The sequence below is a fragment of the Pelobates fuscus genome, chromosome 3 (genome assembly GCF_036172605.1).
Source record: "Pelobates fuscus isolate aPelFus1 chromosome 3, aPelFus1.pri, whole genome shotgun sequence".
NCBI lineage: Eukaryota > Metazoa > Chordata > Amphibia > Anura > Pelobatidae > Pelobates > Pelobates fuscus.
Genome location: NC_086319.1, coordinates 176,106,760 through 176,126,910, shown reverse-complemented (window position 1 = coordinate 176,126,910; position 20,151 = coordinate 176,106,760). Strand labels below are relative to the sequence as shown.

Below are 20,151 nucleotides of genomic sequence, written 5' to 3'. Positions count from 1 at the left end.
CATCTTAGGCGATTTATATGAAAACTGTCCTGAAAGCTTGTTCACAGACATCCCGTACCCACTGGGGCAAAACAGTGTCAAACATCTGTCACAATGGGTAAGTCAAAACACAAGCATTCAACAAGAGAGCAAGCCAAAACAACAGTCCAGTCATGTCATATTATTAATGGGTTCTCCAATCTCTACAAAACAATCCTTAACTTTTCCAATAGCTACTGGAGAAAGTCTGTGGAAGGTATATGTTCACTGAAACACCACCTGGCCATAACATTTATTTTTATAATTCTTTATATGTGCAGTGCAAAAGTGTACAAACATGCTTAAAGGTGTCCCAACAGCATACCTTAAGGAAACCATCATAGATAACATTTGGGACAATGAGGCATACATGCACATTTTTAAATTTATGAAGTAAATTAAAATAAAGTTACACGTTAGGTAGGTTGTGAAACGCAAATGCAACAACATAGTTCCTAGTCTCAGACAGTATGTGTTAGGAGGTTGCATCTGGATCTCTGGGCGAACTACGGGATTGTAATGTTGTTAGGCCTCTTTTGAGCTCTGACACCTCTTCTTCTGTAGTTTGAACAAGCTCTGTGACCGCCTGGACCTCAACCTTCACCAGAGCAATATCCGCGTCAAAGAGTTTCCTGATACGTTCATATAGGTTAGTGATGTCATCTTTGGTGGCCAGAGAAGATATTGGTGTCCCTGGGGGTACATTTGAGGTGGAGGGAGTGGGTTCACTAGGCCCTGTCTGTTGTAGACTGACCTCATCATCCGACGGGTCTGTGGTGGCTGGCTCCGCTGCTTTAGTTTTCGGTGTGCATTGAAGCAGCTTGCAGATGTCTGTCGTTTCTTGGGACACCGTTGCCAGTGTTTTTGGTCTCATGCAGCCCATCGTTTGAAGGATTTATTCTACCTCGGTGAGTAAAGGGCCCAGTCGGCAAATGTTCCTGCGTGTCCCGCTGAGATCCGCAGGCTGCACAGTCTGGAACTCCACTGAGTCTTGCGGGATGATTTGGTATTCAAGCCACAAAAGAAGGGCATGGGGGGCGGGGACTGATCGCTGTCCAAGAAGGCTGCATGTTGCTGGAGCTCTTGAGGGGAATCCTCCTACTAAGCCTATAACCTGGACTTTCGTATCACAATTTTGGCACAAACCTGCTTACCCTCACCAAGAGGACCTTGGCAAGCACTGTGCCTGATAGTGCTCGATTCTGCGTGCATAACCCATGAAAAGCTCCCTCTGCGACCTTCACTAGTACTCGTGGTGGAGGAGGCGGCCGATCCTCTGCCCGTGTCTGGCAAACATCAGATTAAGAGCTCTGTTCTCCCCCCCTCTGGTCCGGTGGGGGTTATCCCGGTCCCCACTGGTACCCTCTAGTGATCTATCACTACAAACAGCACAGCGACGTAGGAAGCTGAGGCCTACAGATTAAGATGGCTGCCGCGGCTAGCTCTGCCGATTTGGGTTCCTACCCAAAGCCAACCATCCACGATGACCCGCTAATCCAAACCTGGGCAAAGCAGAGTACTCAGGTACCTACCTCCATTTCTATCAGCAAAGGCAGAGCAACCTAGAGCCGGTCCGTGGGACAACGCCACGTGGCCGGCCATCGCCCATGCAGCCATGCTGGCTAGTGCGGAGAAGGAGGCGCAGGAGACCGCAACGGGTGGCACTTAACCGCCGACGCTGGGTGAAGGTGAGAGGAACTTGGGGGCCGCAGCTGATACACGCATGCAGCAAACCTACCACTATGCCCGACAGATGTGTTGCCGCACAGCTCTCAAGAGGTGGTCAAATACTCCTGCGTAACCCGCACAGTCAGTGGATTCCCGCTTGGCAGGGCCTGCAGCGTGCATTGTTTTGGTCCACATGGCGGGTTTGCATAAGCACCTAGAGCTGTAGGGACAACCCCCCCAGGCCCCAATGGACTCTCAACTCCCACTGTTCATGGCCCCCATCAACGGCCATCGGCTGAGCAGCCCTGTACTAATAACCAGATTTTCACAGAGCTCCACCGCACTAAAACTCACAGTAATGTGCATTGTGTATGAGTATCACAAAGCTCCACCACACTAAAATTCACAGTAATGTGCATTGTGTATGAGTATCACAAAGCTCCACCACACTAAAACTCACAGTAATGTGCAGTTTGCATGAGCATCACAGAACTCCACCACACTAAAACTGACAGTAATGTGCATTGTGTAATGTGTATAGTAGACAAATTTATCAGTGCTCCACAGCAATAAAGTAATGTCTGGTGGATGTGAGTATATAACTAGACTCATTGCACTTAAACTCACACCAAGTTACACGTAGCTCAGTTACTGCAGAAATACAACTTATATTAATGTGCACAATGATTCCATCGCAATTCACAGATCCAATAAATAACGTATCTAAAGGAAAATGAGTGTTTACAGCAGGTGGAATACCTAACAAAACAAAACACCACAAAATGTCAATACTTTATGTTAAATGTATGACCATTGTAAGTTTTAATGGATTGATTTTTTTCCCATTATGACTGTAAGGCCATGTGTGTGCTGTTTGTGATAGCTGTGTGCGATTCCTGAGTGTGATGTGTGGTAGCTGAATGTGTTGTGTTTGGTTCCTGAGTGTAATGTGTATGTGGGTGTGTGGTGGCTGAGTGTGCTGTGTGTGATAGCTGTGTGTGATTCCTGAGTGTGTTGTGTGTGATTCCTGAGTGTAATATGTATGTGGGTGTGTGGTGGCTGAGTGTGCTGTGTGTGATTCCTGAGTGTAATATGTATGTGGGTGTGTGGTGGCTGAGTGTGCTGGGTTCCTGCGTGTAATATGTATGTGGTGGCTGATGTGCTGTGTGTGATGGCTGAATGTGTCGTGTGGGTGTGATTATTGAGTGTAATATGTATGTGTGTGATGGATGTGTGGCCTGTGTGGTCTGTGTGAGATATTGGTGAGGTGGCTTTGTTTGTATGTTGCAACTCCAGCCTCTCTATTTAATTTTGCATTTCTGAAATAAATGTAAAAAAATATGGGGTTGTTGCTCCCCTCCTGCTTACCTTTTTTTTTTTTTTTTTTTTTGCAGGGATGCAGCTAGGAACCCTGGTGATCCAGCAGAAATTTTAAATCGTAGGTTGTCCAGGGGTTTCTTATACTTGGTGGTCCAGTGGGGTATATGATTTATTTATGTACCCCTTCCATTCATAGCACCCACCTACCCTTTCCATTCATAGCATCCCCCCACTCCTTCCATTCATAGCTCTCCCCCCTACCTTTTCCATTCATAGTCCCCCCCTACCCGTTTCATTCATAGTTCCCCCACCCCTTCCATTTATAGTTCCCCCCACCCTTCCATTCAGAGCTCTCCCCCCTCACCCTTTCCATTCTTAAATGCCCCCCCCACTACCCTTTCAATTCATAGTACCCCCACCTCTTCCATTCATAGCTCTCTCCTCCCCTACCCCTTCCATTCATAGCTCTCTCCCCCTCTACACCTCACATTCATAGCTCTACCCCCTACTCCTTCCATTCATAGTTCTCCCCCTTACCCCTTCCATTCATAGCTATCCCCCCACTCTTTTCATTCATAGTTCTCCCCCCACTCCTTCCATTCATATTTCTCCCCCACCCACCCCTTCCATTCATAGTACCCCCACCCCTTCCATTCATATTACTCTTCCCCTAACCCTTCCATTCATATCACTCTTCCCCTACCCCTTCCATTCATATAACTAACCCTCCTACCCCTTCCATTCATATTACTATCCTCACCCGTTCCATTCATATTATTACCCCCTGCCCCTTCATATTACTACCCTCCACCCCTTCCATTACTATTACTACCCCTCTACCCCTTCCATTTATATTACTACCCATGCACCCCTTCCATTACTATTACTACCCCCTACCCCTTCCATTTATATAACTACCCATGCACCCCTTCATATTACTACCCCCTACCCCTTCCATTCCTATTACTAATCCCCCTCTTCCATTTATATTACTACCCATGCACCCCTTCCATTACTATTACTACCCCCTACCCCTTCCATTTATATAACTACCCATGCACCCCTTCATATTACTACCCCCTACCCCTTCCATTCCTATTACTAATCCCCCTCTTGCAATTATAATCTCCCCTCTAAGCCTTCCATGCATATCAATATTATTAGGCAGCTGCTTTTTTTAAGAGTCTGCGCCTGAGGTGATAATGGTGCTGGCTCTGCTCTCCCCCCTACACACTGTTGGACGTTTTACCTCACAAAGCAGGGGAGGAGGGACGTAGTCTGGACGTAGTCACATGACACCAGGAGCTCCTACGCAGAGCGGGAGGGAGAGGAGCAAACAAGTGATTTTTGCACCCCCCTTGGCCGGCGCTGCTATCACCAGCCCTGTGGTACACCCGCGGTACACCCCTGTTGGCAATGTATTTTATGTGTGTAAGCAATGTTATTTAAGAATTCCTTGTCAAATACATACAAAAGGGGATAAAAAAAAAAAACACAGAAAAATATAAAAAAGTGCCAGAAAGTACATAAAATGCAAAAAAATAAGGACAAGTAACAAAAGAAAGAGTAGAACTGCATTTGTAAAGGTTGTTCTCTTGTTTTTCACCAACAAAGGGGAAGCATGAACAATTACAGTGTTACTCACCGAGAATGGCTGGGAATTTAAAGTAAACTCAAAGTGAATTTGAAATTTAAGGCCAAAATAGCCAAACTGAAAACAACTGATTTAGAGACCAGCTCCAATTCAGCTACTTTGGCCTAAATTTTGTTTGTCTACCATGATTAAGTTTTGTGTACAAACCAAAAACTCTCTTACTACAGTTGTGTGACTGGTGTATAATGTTTCCAGGGAACACTTATCCCAATTGGAGCTCCACCTGTTGTGGCATCTTCAAGAAGCCATAAAAATGTCCACAAATGTATGTTATATAGCCCCATTATAACAACTAAAATACATGGCTGAAAATAACTGGCAATGTAAAGTCTGGCTACTAATGCATTCACTTTAGTATATTTTACCTCAGTGTCTCCACAGTCACATTCCTCCCCTTCTTCTAAGAACCCATTGCCACACCTCGCACCACCATACAGTGTCTTGGTGTCAGGTGTGTTACCAAGACACATTCCTCCACCTGAGCGAAGAAAGCGATCCAACTCCTGTCTGTTACAGCTGTTGAATACTTTTGGGAACGGGTGTCTGGGTAAAAAAACATAGCAAGCAGTTAGTGACAAGGATTAGAGTAATATTTCCTAAACACAATTCTTGTCTGTGTAGAAAACACAGAAAGCAGTTATAACAAAGGCTTAAGAGTCATATTTATGTATTCCTTTTACTCACAGCAATGTTTAAACATAAACTAACTTTCAAAATGTCATTTTGCTCATTTATGGCCCTAAATAAGGACTGAGATTGCAACACCCCTCATCCTTTCTAGCCACTGAGAGGGCCTTCAATGCCCTGTATAGTATGCATGCTTAGTATAAATGTATTTTCCTGACATTATTCATGGCAGCATTTACTCATGGGTTAGCTCCTCCCCTCACAGCAGAAAGGACAGGAAATAGAACTCTGAAACTGGTATATATAGATCCTCCCCCTTCCCATCAGACAGTCTTTTTTCCTGTCCTTCACAGCAGTTTGGAAGGAGTCTGCTTATGCAGGCCTAGAATTTTTATTTTATGCTCACCAGGCAATATTTTTGTAGCCATGCCAGGGTTCAGCCTCTAAGCCCTGAAGACCCAGCAGCGCACTATTGTTAATACTGCAAACCTGGGTACCCCCTTTAGTGACCGGGGGTCGGACCCAACCTCTCCCTTAAGGGATGAAAATGGTCCACTGCATGCCAGGGTTCAGCCTCTTATCCCTGAAGACCCAGCAACAGGCCAGCTTGGGTACCCACTCAAGGGATGAATGTGATATACTGCCTACATGAAGCCAAGCCAGGGTTCAGCCTCTTATCCCTGAAGACCCAGCAAACAGCACATCTGTAAGAATTGCCAGTCTGGGTACCTACTTCAGCAATCAGGAGTCTGGTCTATCTCTCTCCCTGAGGGGATGACAGCTGTCCACTGCATACATGAGGCCCAGCCGAGTCTAAGCCATTATCCTTGAAGACCCAGTAAACAGCACTTCCATAAGGTGACTACCTGGGTATTCCTTTTCTATGTGTTCCACCTTGTATGGGGTTGGTTAAACCTCCTCCCACTGGTGATGATGGACGGCATATGGGGTACAGATGGAAACCTATAGTTTAAACAGTTTAGGCTGTCAGTTTATCAAATCCCCATTTTGCCGCTGAAACACAGGCCTGCAGCGGTTCAGGTAAGTGCATTAGTAAATTAGATTAAAACTAGTATAGGCACCTGGATCTCTGTTCTTTCAGTCCCTCCCAGCTGCTTACATTAGGCTTCCTTCTAACAAATAGGTCACATTTAGGAGGTTTGTGTGGTGAGCATTTAGGTAAGTTTATACATGAAAGGATGCTTGGTGCAAAAGAGTGCTGATAATGCAAGAAGGCATTGTGAAAAAAAAAAGAGTGCTTATGATGCAGTGAGGCATTGTGAAAAAGAGTGCTAATAATGGATATGCTGGCTGTATTAAGTCTGCTGGAATTTCACAGTCCTGAAGACAGAGAAATATCCAAGGTAAGAGAACTTTCCTGGGTGACTGATTGAAGTACACACATGTATATGATAGGTTTTAAAAACCTAACTCTAAGTCCACACACACTTGTTTCTATCAAGATATGTGGCATTGATTGCTGTTATCTGTGCATTATTGCAAATAAGCAGGCTTTTCCAGAAAGTGGAAGTATATACTGCATATGAGACCACGGGCCTCAGTATCCATACATAATCTGGTGGTGGTACAGCATCGGTATGTTTTCACTTTATGCTCTAACGTATGATCAGAGTGTGTCCAGTATATGCTCCATGTATGGGTTACTATAAGGACACTGCCTCAGTATATGTATCCACTATATGCTCTATGTAGGAGTTACTAGGATACTGCCTCAGTATATGTATCCGCTATATGGTCTATATAAGAGTTACTGTGAGTACACCGCCTCAGTATAAGTATCCTCTATATGATATACATAGGAGTTTCTATTGAGACACAGCCTCAGTATATGTATCCACTATATGCTCTGTGTGAGTTTCTATGGGGACAGCCTCAGTATATGTATCCATTATAGGCTCTATGTATGAGTTACAATGAGGACGCTGCCTCAGTTTATGTATACACTATATGCTCTGTGTGAGTTACTGTGAGGACACAGCCTCAGTATTGGTATCCACTATAGGATATATATATGAGTTACTATGGAGACAGAGCCTCTGTTTATGTATACACTATATGCTCTGTGTGAGTTACTGTGAGGACACAGCCTCAGTATTGGTATCCACTATAGGATATATATATATATGAGTTACTATGGAGACACAGCCTCAGTTTATGTATGCACTATATGCTCTGTGTATGAATTACTATGAGGACACGGCCTCAGTATATGTATCTACTATAGGCAGGGCCGTCTTTAAGGAGGGGCAAACGGGGCAGCTGCCCTGGGCCCAGTTATTCATGGGGGGCCCAAAGCAGCTGCCCCGTGGGCCCCACCGCCTGCAATAATCAGTGTGTGTGTGTGTGTGTGTTTGTGACAGTGCATGTGTATTTGTGCATACATCTCAGCATTCAACACTACACGCAAATACAGACCTGCATTCAAACTTCAACACTACATATAAACACACCTCTTTTTTTTTAAATAACAAAATTATATATAAACACACCAGTGTATTCATAAACCAACACTACACATAAATGCATACTTGCATTTGAATGCCATCTCCACATACAAACACACCCCTACATTCACACAAACATACTCCATACAAAAACATGCTTACACTCAAACACACAAATACTGCTCAGTGCTAAATACAACCCTGCATGCATGGGAAAATGGTAGTAACATGTAGTGACAGGTAGTTGCATGACAGATGGGGATCTACCTTTTGCCCCCTCTTGCCCAAAATAATTCATGCACCAGAGCCCTCTCTACTTTACGTCCGCCTCTGCATTGGGGTGGGGGGCATGATTGCATGCCAGGGAGGGGACGACAGGGTTCAGGGGGCCCAAGCAAATGTTTGCTCAGGGTCCAATCAATATTAAAGACGGCCCTGACTATAGGCCATATGTATGAGTTACTGTGAGGACACAGCCTCAGTGTATGTACCCACTATAGGCTCTGTGTATGAGTTACTATGAGGACACAGCCTCAGTATATATATCCACCATATGCTCTATGTATGAGTTGATCGTAAGTATCTGCCTCAGTTTGTGTTCATTTGCTCTGAAAATGGAGCCTCAGTATATGTCCTCTACATGCTCTATATGTAAGTTGGTGTGGACATTGCTTCAGTGGATCTGTTCACTATATGCTTGATATATTAGTGGAAACACAATATATGTGAATTATATAAGACACATCCTCTATGAGTCCACTCTAATAATGGTTCTATGTGTAGGTTATTAGTCACAACCTCAGTATATGTGAGTGGTATAATATGTGCATGAAGTTCTGTTGAAAACACAGCCTCAATGTATCTCACTCATATAATTTTAATATGGGTGCAGGCACATTGTCACTGTATATAGCAAAGGTAGGCTATGTATGATTACTGTTTAAACAGACTCAGTATATGTAACTGATATATATGTGCATAGGGTGCTGTTAAGAAACATCCACAATGTATGTATTTCATATAATCTTATGCAGGTTGGTATTATTATATAACCCCAATTTATTCACAGCCTTGGTAGATTTAATATATACAAATGATCTAAGGTCTGTTTTGCGCTGAAATGTAATACAGACCAATTCTAGCAAATGCACTGTTGTACTGGGTAAGTAACTAGTGCCTACTGTGGATTCTCTATTTCAGTTTTTTAATGAAGTAGATAAGGAAACATACTGCTTTTGGCTTTGTATTAGATTCCTTCTACCACAGGTGTTTCAGGATAAGCAATTAACACATTTTACCACTTCAGAGGGATTGCAGGTGTTTCTGAACCTTTCTGAGTGCCTCTCCCAGGAGAGGAGACCTGAATTTCCAAAATGGAGCATGGTACTGTTTAACAAATTTAAGGCCTTTTTGTGTGCACTCCTATGTATTTATACATGAGACCATTTCTCAAAAGTTTTTTTATTGCCAGATATCCTTTCCTCTCTTATCAAGATAGGGCATTTTTTTTTTTCAATTTTGGTGGCAGTGTTTAACCTTCAAATATATGCTGTTACTGATGCACAGCTTAGTAGTTCATGCTGGTTGCAGGAGCACAAATTGGGCTATTAATCGTTCTCATAAGTAGGTAACTCTGAAGCCATTACCTGATTTAAAAGCTGTTCATATTGGCTTGTTTCTCTCCTGGTCTTAACTTTAGTATCATTTTAATTTTCCGCAAACTTCTACTCTGAAGAATTCACTACTTCTGGTCTGGTTTGTGAATTTTATTCAGTTTTTTGCTCAATTCCCTGGAATTGGTTTAACATATTCTTTAGGACTGAGTACATTTCCTTAAAACATAATCTTTATAATTGAAGAATGTACTAATTTTTTTTTATGCAGTATTCTCTTTTATCCCTTGGGGACCTGAGAGTTTGGCAATCCCTTTAGGATATGTCAGGGGTGGCATGCAATTGGTTCGTAAGGAATTAATGTCCAGAAATTTCTGACAAGATTCCCCTGTTGTGAAGGGGAATATTATAATTTCCTTTCTGCAATTAAAGGTATTCTTTTCGGCTCATATGATCCAGGTAAGTTTTCGATACTTGGTATTGCAAGTATTTTAATTGACACTGGGAGGTCTTTCTAGTCCAATGGGCCATTCTACCAGGTTTACTATTTCTGGTAAAATTCACCTGCTACCAGAACAAGAGAGGTAACCCCTTAACAGGTGACTCCATTACGGTCCTCTCTTCTGATATTCATGGGGATTCTTCTAGGGGTCCTTATATGTGGAATTTGCAACCAATGTATGGCTTTAAGTGGTTGATTCATCCTACATAAAATAATGTAATGCAGCTTGTTGATGACAAACATTTGACTGATATGTTTTTACATGGTCTCTGTACCTAGATCGGTATAAATTATGATCACTCCTAACATTGCATTGATTTAATACTTGTGGATTATATACTTGTATTGGTGTTGATATCTTACAGATAATACAAACTGCTTATTATCGCCATAGGCTCTGCCATAAGTATTTCATCACTATATGAAGATATGGTAAGAGTAAGTAAGCGGTTGTTTCTTCTCATAAGGATAACTGAATATCTTCTACTATCCTGCTTATTATGTGTCGGTTGCCACAATGGATCATGTGCCTCTGGTTACCACCTTCTAATCAGTATCCTGCCAATTACATATCTCCTACTTATGTTACACAACTGTCTCTAATAAATTTGATTATACGGTTTGGCATAATCTGTACTATTTACAATATGTTTCTTTGAATGTAGGTACTGACGTGATTGATCCTTGACTAATCTGTATATGATTCTTCTTGCCTTTGCCTAGTAATGTCATTGGTTTCTACCTCTCCTGTGACTGATCATTACTGTATCAATTCATCCACGGTGTGAGGTATTGTTGTGAGCCTGATTTATTCATTATTGCAGTGTTTTAATAACACTTATTTCTCTACTAGGCTCTGCCTCTTTCTGACAGGCAGGTATTGATTTGTTTCCTGTATCCACAGGTAAGTAGTTCACAAGGCAAGAGGAAGCAGTGTGAACCGTCCTTAATAATTACATCCGGGAAGTAATTGGATTCTCAGTGTAATTCTCCCCGTGTTGAAAAGCATGGTGTGTTGTTCTCATCCAACATTCTGTTATGCCTTTGTCAAGGTTCTGATCTGATGAGGTCATCAATTTGGTTTTAAATTTTATATCAAAATGGCATTATCCTTATCTAACTTAGGCTATCATGGCCTTAAGTCCTTTCGGACTCTATCATTATTCAGGATATTTCAGATATTGAATGCCAGGAGGTTGCTGACCTGGCAGCCTCTAGGTTAATTTACTTGTCTGAGCAGAATGTATGACAATATCCTATGGATGTCTTGTTTGGCTTTTTTCAAGTCTTCTAAGATTTATGCAGCTCAAGAATGGTTTTATAGCTATTAGCTGTTTTTGAACTCTGTCCCTCCCTCTATATATATTGCTTGGGTATTCCCCATGAGTAAATGCTGCCATGAATAATGTCAGGAAAAAAGGAAAATTTGCTTCATACTTACCGTAATTTTCTTTTTCTGATCATTATTCATGGCAGCATTACGGTCCCACCCATATACTATAAGATGTGATGCTAGTTACTAAGACTGCCTGATGGGAAGGGGGAGGATCTATATATACCAGTTTCAGAGTTCTATTTCCTGTCCTTTCTGCTGTGAGGGGAGGAGCTAACCCATGAGTAAATGCTGCCATGAATAATGATCAGAAAAAGAAAATTACGGTAAGTATGAAGCAAATTTTCCTTTTTATGTTTGCAGATTATGATAAAATGGTTAAACATAAGGTTACTTAGGTTTTTCTGGTCCCGTGCTTGTGAAAAGCCCACTTCAAAGTTAAAGGACTACTACAGTCACCCAGACGGCTTCAGCTCAATGAAGTGGTCTGGGTGCCACATCCCTCTAGTTTTAACCCTGCAGCTGAAAACATAGCAGTTTCAGAGAAACTGCTATGTTTACACTGAGGGTTAATCCAGCCTCTAGTTGCTGTCTCACAGTGAGAAGACGCTGACGTCAATAGGAAAGCAAGGAGTAATGCTTTCCTATGGGCGGTTTGAATACGCGCAGCTCTTGCCGCGTATGGCATTCGACGCTGACGTCGGCAGGAGGAGGAGAGCTCCCCAGCGCTGAGGGAGCCCGGCGCTGGAGACAGGTAAGTGGGAGGGGGGCCATGAGGGTGGGGGGGACCTAAGGAATGCATAGTGCAAGGAAAACAAGTTTGTTTTCCTGGCACTATAGTGGTCCTTTAAGTTATACATTCAATGCAGGCTTGATTAATTAAGAAACAGCAGTGCTTTCGAGTTTACTCACTAATCAGTGAGTTGTGAGTTAACAACTGAGCTGCAAAACATAGGTTTAAACTGGAGAATTTTTCTATCTCAGGTATTTTAGCCTACATTTTAGAAACATAGAATGTTACGGCAGATAAGAACCATTCGGCCCATCTAGTCTGTCCAATTTTCTAAATACTTTCATTAGTCCCTAGCCTTATTTTATAGCTAGGATAGACTTATGCCTATCCCACACGTGCTTAAACATCTTCACTGTGTTAACCTCTACCACTTCAGCTGGAATGCTATTCCATGCATCCACTACCCTCTCAGTAAAATATTTGCAAACTATTTTTCTCAACTTCCTGTAACTCTTTATTTAGTGAATAAACCCCACTGTTGTGATTTTGTAATTGCTTACCCAGTAGCAGCTGCCATAATGCACCCTCCATCCTCAGGCTTAGCTGTACAGCACCCATCAGCATCATGGCTCATTCCAAAATTGTGTCCAATCTCATGGGCCATAGTGGCTGCTACACCAATTGCATTATCGGAGTGATCCTACAAGAGAAAAATGAAGATAATGGGAGATATACGTATATAAAAAAACATGTGTGTGTGTATCTGTGTGTATTGTGTCTACCTATATGCACAATATAAATACCACCAGGAAAAACATCCATGAACCAGCGGCTCCAGAAACCGATCTAATAATTGCACATTTCTGTGTCTGGCTTTATCTTTTCCTTACAAGTTGCAACAAATTACATTACATTAAATGAGATTAGAAATCTTCTTTGAATATAAAAAAAAAAAAAAACAGTTTGCCCTCTCTGGTTTTGTGTTTTATTTTATTTTTTGCTGTGCAGGCCCACACACAGAATTAAAATCAGATTAATTTTCTTTAAATTAGAAATGCCTCCCTTATTTGTACATTTTCACCTCTGGCTTCCTGCTACTACACATTACTGTAGGCCAATATTATGCTACAAGACACACGTCCAAACTCCAAAGTGTCCCTGTTGGAAGGGACAGCCCCCATTTTGGGCCCACATCCCTCATTTGTAGGAGCTCAGTATTCTTGAAGTATCTGAATTTATATCAGCGCTCCACAGCAATAATACGAGTAATAGTAATGTGTTTAGAAATCAGTCTGTGTAAATAAGATACATTGTTCTTGTTCTAAATTCCATTTTAGTTGCATAGATTATTATGTAAAATGAAAGTGTCCTTGTTTGTCCATTTTAAATCCACGTATGCACAAGGGCATAAACAGTACATATGCTTCTTGCTATATTTCCCTGTTTTTGTAGTTCTCTAGTATTAATGACTAAAATAATGTAACACACCTCCCACTGCTTTCACATCACTCTCATTAAAGGGACACTAAAGTCACTAGAACCACTGCAGCTTAATGTAGTGGTTCTGCTGTCAATAACCTCTCCCTGCAGGGTGAGCACCGTAAATAAATGAAAAAAAAAAAAAAAAAAAGATAAGGGCTGCGCCAAATCTAATATTGGGAGATAGAAACAGTTATCACAGATAGAAAAGTCCAAGTTTGCAATAAATATTATTAGAAAAGGAAGGACCTCACTCAGATCCAGTAGTGAATGACGTGCTTGATTGTGAATAATATCTTCAGTGTCTTTGTCCAGGTATGTCCACTTTTATGAAAGACAAAAAATAGAAGGAACCAATAGTGCAATATTTACAGTCCAATATATAAACTATATGGAAGAGGATGGTAATACACTCACATTTGTAGGAGCTTATAACTAGCTCTAGTGTGAAGGGCGTACAGCGGTATAATCCCCGCAGCCGCTTATGGGATATATAGTAGATTACTATATGATTGAGTGTAGTACATCCTCTTCCATATAGTTTATATATTGGACTGTAAATATTGCACTATTGGTTCCCTCATTTTTTGTCTTTCATAAAAGTGGACATACCTGGACAAAGACACTGAAGATATTATTCACAACCAAGCACGTCATTCACTACTGGATCTGAGTGAGATCCTTCCTTTTGGACTTTTCTAATAATATTTATTGCAAACTTGGACTTTTCTATCTGTGATAACTGTTTCGATCTCCCAATATTAGATTTGGCGCAGCCCTTACCTTCTTTCTTTTCATTTGTTTTTGTATCTGAAATGGTTTGAGGGATCTCCCTTTCTAGGGTTGCTGCCTCTGTGTTAATTAGCGCTTACTCTTCTTCTTTTTTGAGCACTGTAAATGCGGTGCAGGAAAAAATGTGACTAAAAACACCTTTCCCATGCTATCGGTGGAGGGCCTGTCACATATATAATTAGTTATAGACACTATCGTGTCAAAAATACTTGTTTTTATTCCTGGCACTATAATATTCCTTTAACCTAGTCTCCTAGTGCAGTGATGACTAGTCCTGCATGTGGTACACAAACATTGAAAGTGACATGATTACTACTACTACTCTATTGGCAGCAGTGTTTTCCATCCATTTTAGTGTTAAACTCCTTTATTGTCATGATGCAATGTAGAATAACAGGTGAAATGATCTCATTCATTATTTCGTAAATCTGTATAGTAAAGGCTTATAGGTCGATATTTATATGTTTCATGAGCTAATATTCTAGTAACGAAGAAAGATACGTACCCTTCCTTCACTGTTGTTAGATGCAAGTTTTATGATACTGTTACGTAAATACATACTGCTCTTATCATAGAATGCACACATATACATCAAGAGTGCGAGTCTGTTAAAAATATATTATATAGAACAAACAAATGCAGGATTATCTCTCGTATCTCACCATATTCACCCCGCCAGACTGATATGAAGAACACATTGCCTGAAGAGGGGCCAGTCCGATGGTTGTACCTTGAAAAGCACGTCCCCTAGAAAAAAAAACGTTATTGCTTATTCCTCCTTGTAAACTGAAGTTCATCAAAATTGATTAAGATATATTTAAAGATAGATAACAATTCTGAGGCTACCATTGGTAGCCTAAGATATATTTAAAGTCTTAACGGCATTAGCCCTCCCCCAAAAGTGTACATTCAATTTTCATGATTAAGGAAATTACTTGCTAACGGTAACAATGTTTTTTATTTGCTAAATGATGGATGGTATAATATATAATTACCTAAGGTTTTACCTATCTTATCAAGTTAAACTGTTATAATGTAGGAATTGAGTAGTGCAACAATAGGGTTTGCAGGGGGGGGTCACTTGTGGCAATGAACTTGAATCCACCGAGTCTACAAGTTCACCTAACTCTAGTAGAAGAATGTGGCAGGAAAAAGATTTGCATCTACATCTGCATAGAACTAATCTGCTTTCTTCTTATTGGAAGACCTAGACACAGGGGTCCAAGATTTGAGACCACATCCAGGAACCCTGAGTGAAATATTGGAGAATGTATTATGAAGGAGATGACAGAAGGCATTTTCAAAGTGGCTGGGGCACATCTTCTTAATTCTGGACCTCTCCTCTCCAATTATTATAGACAAAAAGCTTGTCACATGACTCAAATCAATGTATATATGTATTTATTATTCCAGCTGGAATAATGTATAAAGGTAAGTTTTTACCTAAAGGTGTAGTTCATAATAACTTCTTTCCTAACTATTTTATTGCTATGTCTGCCTAGAAGGAACACTTTGTTTCCACAAGTGGGATGGATTAAATCTCATATTTTCCATTTATAAATGCTAGTAACAAATACTAAAACCCTTAGTGTGACGAAAATATTTTGGCAAAGATAGAGCGAAATGCCCTTACGTTATTAGCTGGGCATTGTCATGCGGTATTTGCTGTAGAAGCTTTCTTCTCCATGAAAGGAAGGCACGTAAGGTACTGTATGGATTCTCTGAGACATTGCACCGGTCTCCTGTAGACCAAATCTCCAGGCCCACTAAGGCAATCCGAATGTTCAGAGACCTGTAAAACTGCAAGGAAAGAAATGAGGGGACTGTAACATTCTGCCATGAAGATAAATGTTGCATTTTGTCACAGATCCATCCAGTGACTCCTCCTGGAAATCTGGATCTCCCCATCCCCCCCAAAAATGGTATGCTACTTATGGAGACACATATATAAATATGGAGGTAAAAAAGAAGAAGGAAGAAAGGCAATCACATAATTATCATGCAGATAAGAGGAACCCAAGAGAGACGAGATCATGTTATTCTGTATTTGTACATAGATTTAAAAAAAATAAAAAATCAATGGACCATGCAAGAGTATAGCTCACAGTAAATCTTACAACTGCAAGGTGGGGAGTGTAAAATGTGAAAATGAAAAAGAAGACACAAAAGAGAGAACATATAGAGGAGGTGAATATACGCCAAGTTACAAAGGTAAGTCAAATTGATGCCAAATATTATTTCTTTAGCAACCATACATGGCTACATAGGTTGATTCCTCCAACCAAGAGAATGGTGCATTAATACACCTAGAACAGTATTCTGTGACAGCATTCTGTGCAAGTTATGATACCTCTTGCACTTGCACTGATCTTATAGAAGTATAAATAGGTAGAATGAGGGAGAGATATATCTGTTTCTAAATTACATTAATGGGGGAAAAAAGAATACAATAGTCACGGAGGTGACTTAGCATTAGCAAACCAACTTACATGCGTTATGGAGCAGTAGCTTATGTCTGACCTCAAACTTTAGGAAGAGCCAGACATGTTTGCCCTATAATAAAATTATTTTTGTATGGGAAACGCTATATATGCAAACATTTGTGATGCTTTTAAAGTAAAAAATAAAGTTTCGATGGACTTAAAATCTCACCTTATCAATATAATTTGTGACCTCCAGCATCTTGTGCTGAGTCCGCTCCAAATCTGAATTATGCTTCTGAAACTAAACACACATGATAATAAAGAAATGCAAAAAAAGAGTAATATCCAATAGTTTTTGTCTTTATTTACAAGAAAAAAAAATACAATAATTTAAACATCTGCTTTTTCTTTTCATACCCATAAGGCATGCAGTAAATATCTGAATATTTTAGGAGATGGCTGGAAAAAAATATAGCTTAATTTCCTTTTTTGCATTTTTTTTATATAAAATGATTCACCAAAAACATTGATTTGTTAATTTTGATACTGAATTGCTAAATCTTCCCTGTATTCTGCTGCACCTGGTTTTATACCTCCATGATATGTCAGATATGTATTTGTAATATTTATCAAACTGCCCACCAATAACCAGTCTGTGAGAAGAAACATTAGACCTTACAAAATATGCGAAAGTGATAAAACCACTGCTAGATCGGTAAAAGATTTAAAATTAGTGGGGCATGGGCACTGTAGGAAAGGGTGGGAATATTGACATGTTAACAATTTAACTGATGGCACTGGGGGTGATACATATTAGGTGACATAGAGCAATCTGTGGCATTCTGCATTTACCAGGAAAAGGTTTTCCCACTGATGCAAGGGATTCAGACCCAGAGCAGATAGATGGAAAGGCTTATGGAGACATCATCCTGACACTTTTAAGATCTTTGGGACCTATCTACGTGCCTTTCTGTACACTGGTAGTGGCTATATGTTTGTAAGTGCATAGTATTCATTTCCATTTTATTTGTATTAAATGGATTCACACTATGTTTATTTTCATGTATTATAATTGATTAAATACTATGAAGATTTGCAATATTATCATCTACTGATTTTCTGTGGCGCTTCACTTGGCTAAAATTGGTTTGTAAAGACCTATAATAGGAGTAAGCATTTTGATATTCCTCACTTTATGAAGGGCAGAGTATCAAAGTATCACTTTGATACTCTGCCCTTTGTTTACAGCACACAATTTCGTTTTTTTAATATATATATATTTTTTATAAAAGGGTGAAGGCACAGGAGGTAAAAGTCAATGAAATATTAACAAGAGCGAAATGACTGTATGGGAGATAGAAAACCTTTTACTTTTTTTTTTTTGGGGGGGGCGGGGGGAATTCCCCCAAAGTGGCATGCTGCTTATATGACAGATGTAGTAATTGATTACATTGCTTGCAAGTATCATAATCCCAGGAAAATTAGAGAGGCGTTTTCTTTGGTTTAATCCTTTTGGGGTGTTGAGTTTTCTAAGTGTCAGATGTTTCCATTAAACTCTTATTCAGCATTTAATGTAAGTTACAGGTCATTTTTCAATAAACCCAAAATAGTAAAATTAGTGACATTGTTACTGGTTACAAGGCTGCCAACAAAAGTCAATAAATGTCAAATGACAGATTATAAATTGCCCCACACAGTTAGGGCTCGGAGTGCAATCTCTGAACCTGGATTTGCCGCAATAGGTCCGGATTAAAGATGTCCGGCAGCGTTTGGTCCGGCTGGTATCCGGACCAAATTCAGGTCTGAATTACAAAACCTGGACATGGATGAATTTCATCAACAACGTCTGGGTTTTGCCGTACGAATGGCCATTCAAACTTGAATAACGCTTTATGTCTATTTTGTCTAGCTGTGGACACTTTACTTTACCACTGGAGACTGATAATGAAGTGTTATTTGGGTAATTACACATACATGTTTGAACAGGGATATCCCAAAAACAACCAAGCACATTAACTTCTCATTTATTATATCACAAATGTTTTCTGTAGGTCAGCGGCTGCTGGGATGCTAATGGATGGCTCTAATCTTCTCAGTTTTACCTTAAAATATACTATACTGTTTGCAATAGGGTGAATGAATAAAACAAACCAAATACCCTGGAATAAATCCAACTAGCATTCTTCTTTACAGTAAGTGAAGTTGGGCTCTGACAACTATAAGTAACAGAGATTTTATTGTTTCTAATCCAACATTAAAAACCATTCTTTAAAGCATATGCTTTTACCTCTGCATAATCAGCAACAAGGTATAGTTCAACACATCTCTCCCCGTCTGGATCCTCTCTCTTCACCTGTGGGACATAAATTGTAGCAATAACATAATAACCTCTCCCTGCCTCCCAAAAATAAATAAATAAATCAAAAACTTATAGACAGAGCTTTCAAATTAATCTGAACGTGATGAAGAACCAATGATGTCTCAGCAACCCAACATAATACAGATGCTATCGGCCAACTTCAGGTAAATGTAGTTTTCTTTTTATTAATATCCAAATTTTGGCAAATTAAAATCCAACAAGCAAAAATATATGATATGCAACACAATCTCCAAGTCAGCTGTATGCACATATTGCCATTTAGAATATGATCTTTTTCAATTTGGAGTTTAATGAATAAGCCTCTAAATGGGGATAGAATTTGAGTGTAAAAAGATAAATCATTTCTTTAAAGGACTCTAACAGATTTGTGTTTAAATGCAATATATTAGTTTACCATTTTAATAGACATATTTAATTAGTCCATACTTTATTTATTTTTTATTGTTTTGGCAATCTTTCTTTATTAAGGCAATGTAAAGGACATTACAGAAAGAAGAAAAGGGGAGTGTTATCAAGTATACAGATATCACATTTGCAATCTAAGTGTACAGTTGCAGACACTCCAGCAGACTCCTGCCTCATTTTCAAATAATAATAGAAGAAAAACAAACAAACATGCTAGTTATTGGCTTAATGAGAAATGTTAAACGTCGCTTAGCAGTCATAGTAAACAAGATAATGTTTTTTAAACATGTGATGCATGCCGCTGGCTAAAGATACATATCTAGCTTGGCATTATGGCATATTCTTGAATAGGATTTGGCTGGCTAGACTGATGCTTGGTAAAAAATTAAATAAAGGAAAAAAAAAAAAAGAGTATATGGTTTATCAAAATAGCGTACATAGTGAGAGTATTGTGTTCACTTAAACATAAGATTTACAGGCTGGTAAAACCTCTGGTACCACCTCACAGTTGATGGTTGCATTGTGTATGAGTGGGGCACTGTCTCCCCAAGATGGATATGATGGTAGGTGCTTCGTTTTTGGACGTGTTTGTCATATCTGGTACGTGTTAATGTCAGTTATTGCCTTAATTGTGTGCTTGGTGTAGGCCATGTCATAGCGGCTGACTTAGAGCTTGTATGTATGCAAGCTGTTCCCATCAATCATTAGTATACTACATAATATGCTAGGTGAGTTATAA

The 20,151-nt window shown here is 40.0% G+C and overlaps 1 protein-coding gene across 2 annotated transcripts in view; it reads right to left on the bottom strand.

Annotated features, from left to right (window-relative positions):
- ADAM19 (ADAM metallopeptidase domain 19) overlaps window positions 1-20,151 on the bottom strand; it is a 100,838-nt gene that overhangs the window by 36,277 nt on the left and 44,410 nt on the right. For both annotated transcript variants that reach the window (XM_063447755.1, XM_063447756.1), the window contains 6 exons: window positions 18,915-18,980; window positions 16,857-16,928; window positions 15,838-16,004; window positions 14,867-14,951; window positions 12,494-12,633; window positions 5,026-5,203 (listed from right to left, as the gene is read on the bottom strand). In XM_063447755.1, the coding sequence (XP_063303825.1) occupies window positions 5,026-5,203; window positions 12,494-12,633; window positions 14,867-14,951; window positions 15,838-16,004; window positions 16,857-16,928; window positions 18,915-18,980 (708 nt within the window). The remainder of the gene's footprint in view (window positions 1-5,025; window positions 5,204-12,493; window positions 12,634-14,866; window positions 14,952-15,837; window positions 16,005-16,856; window positions 16,929-18,914; window positions 18,981-20,151) is intronic.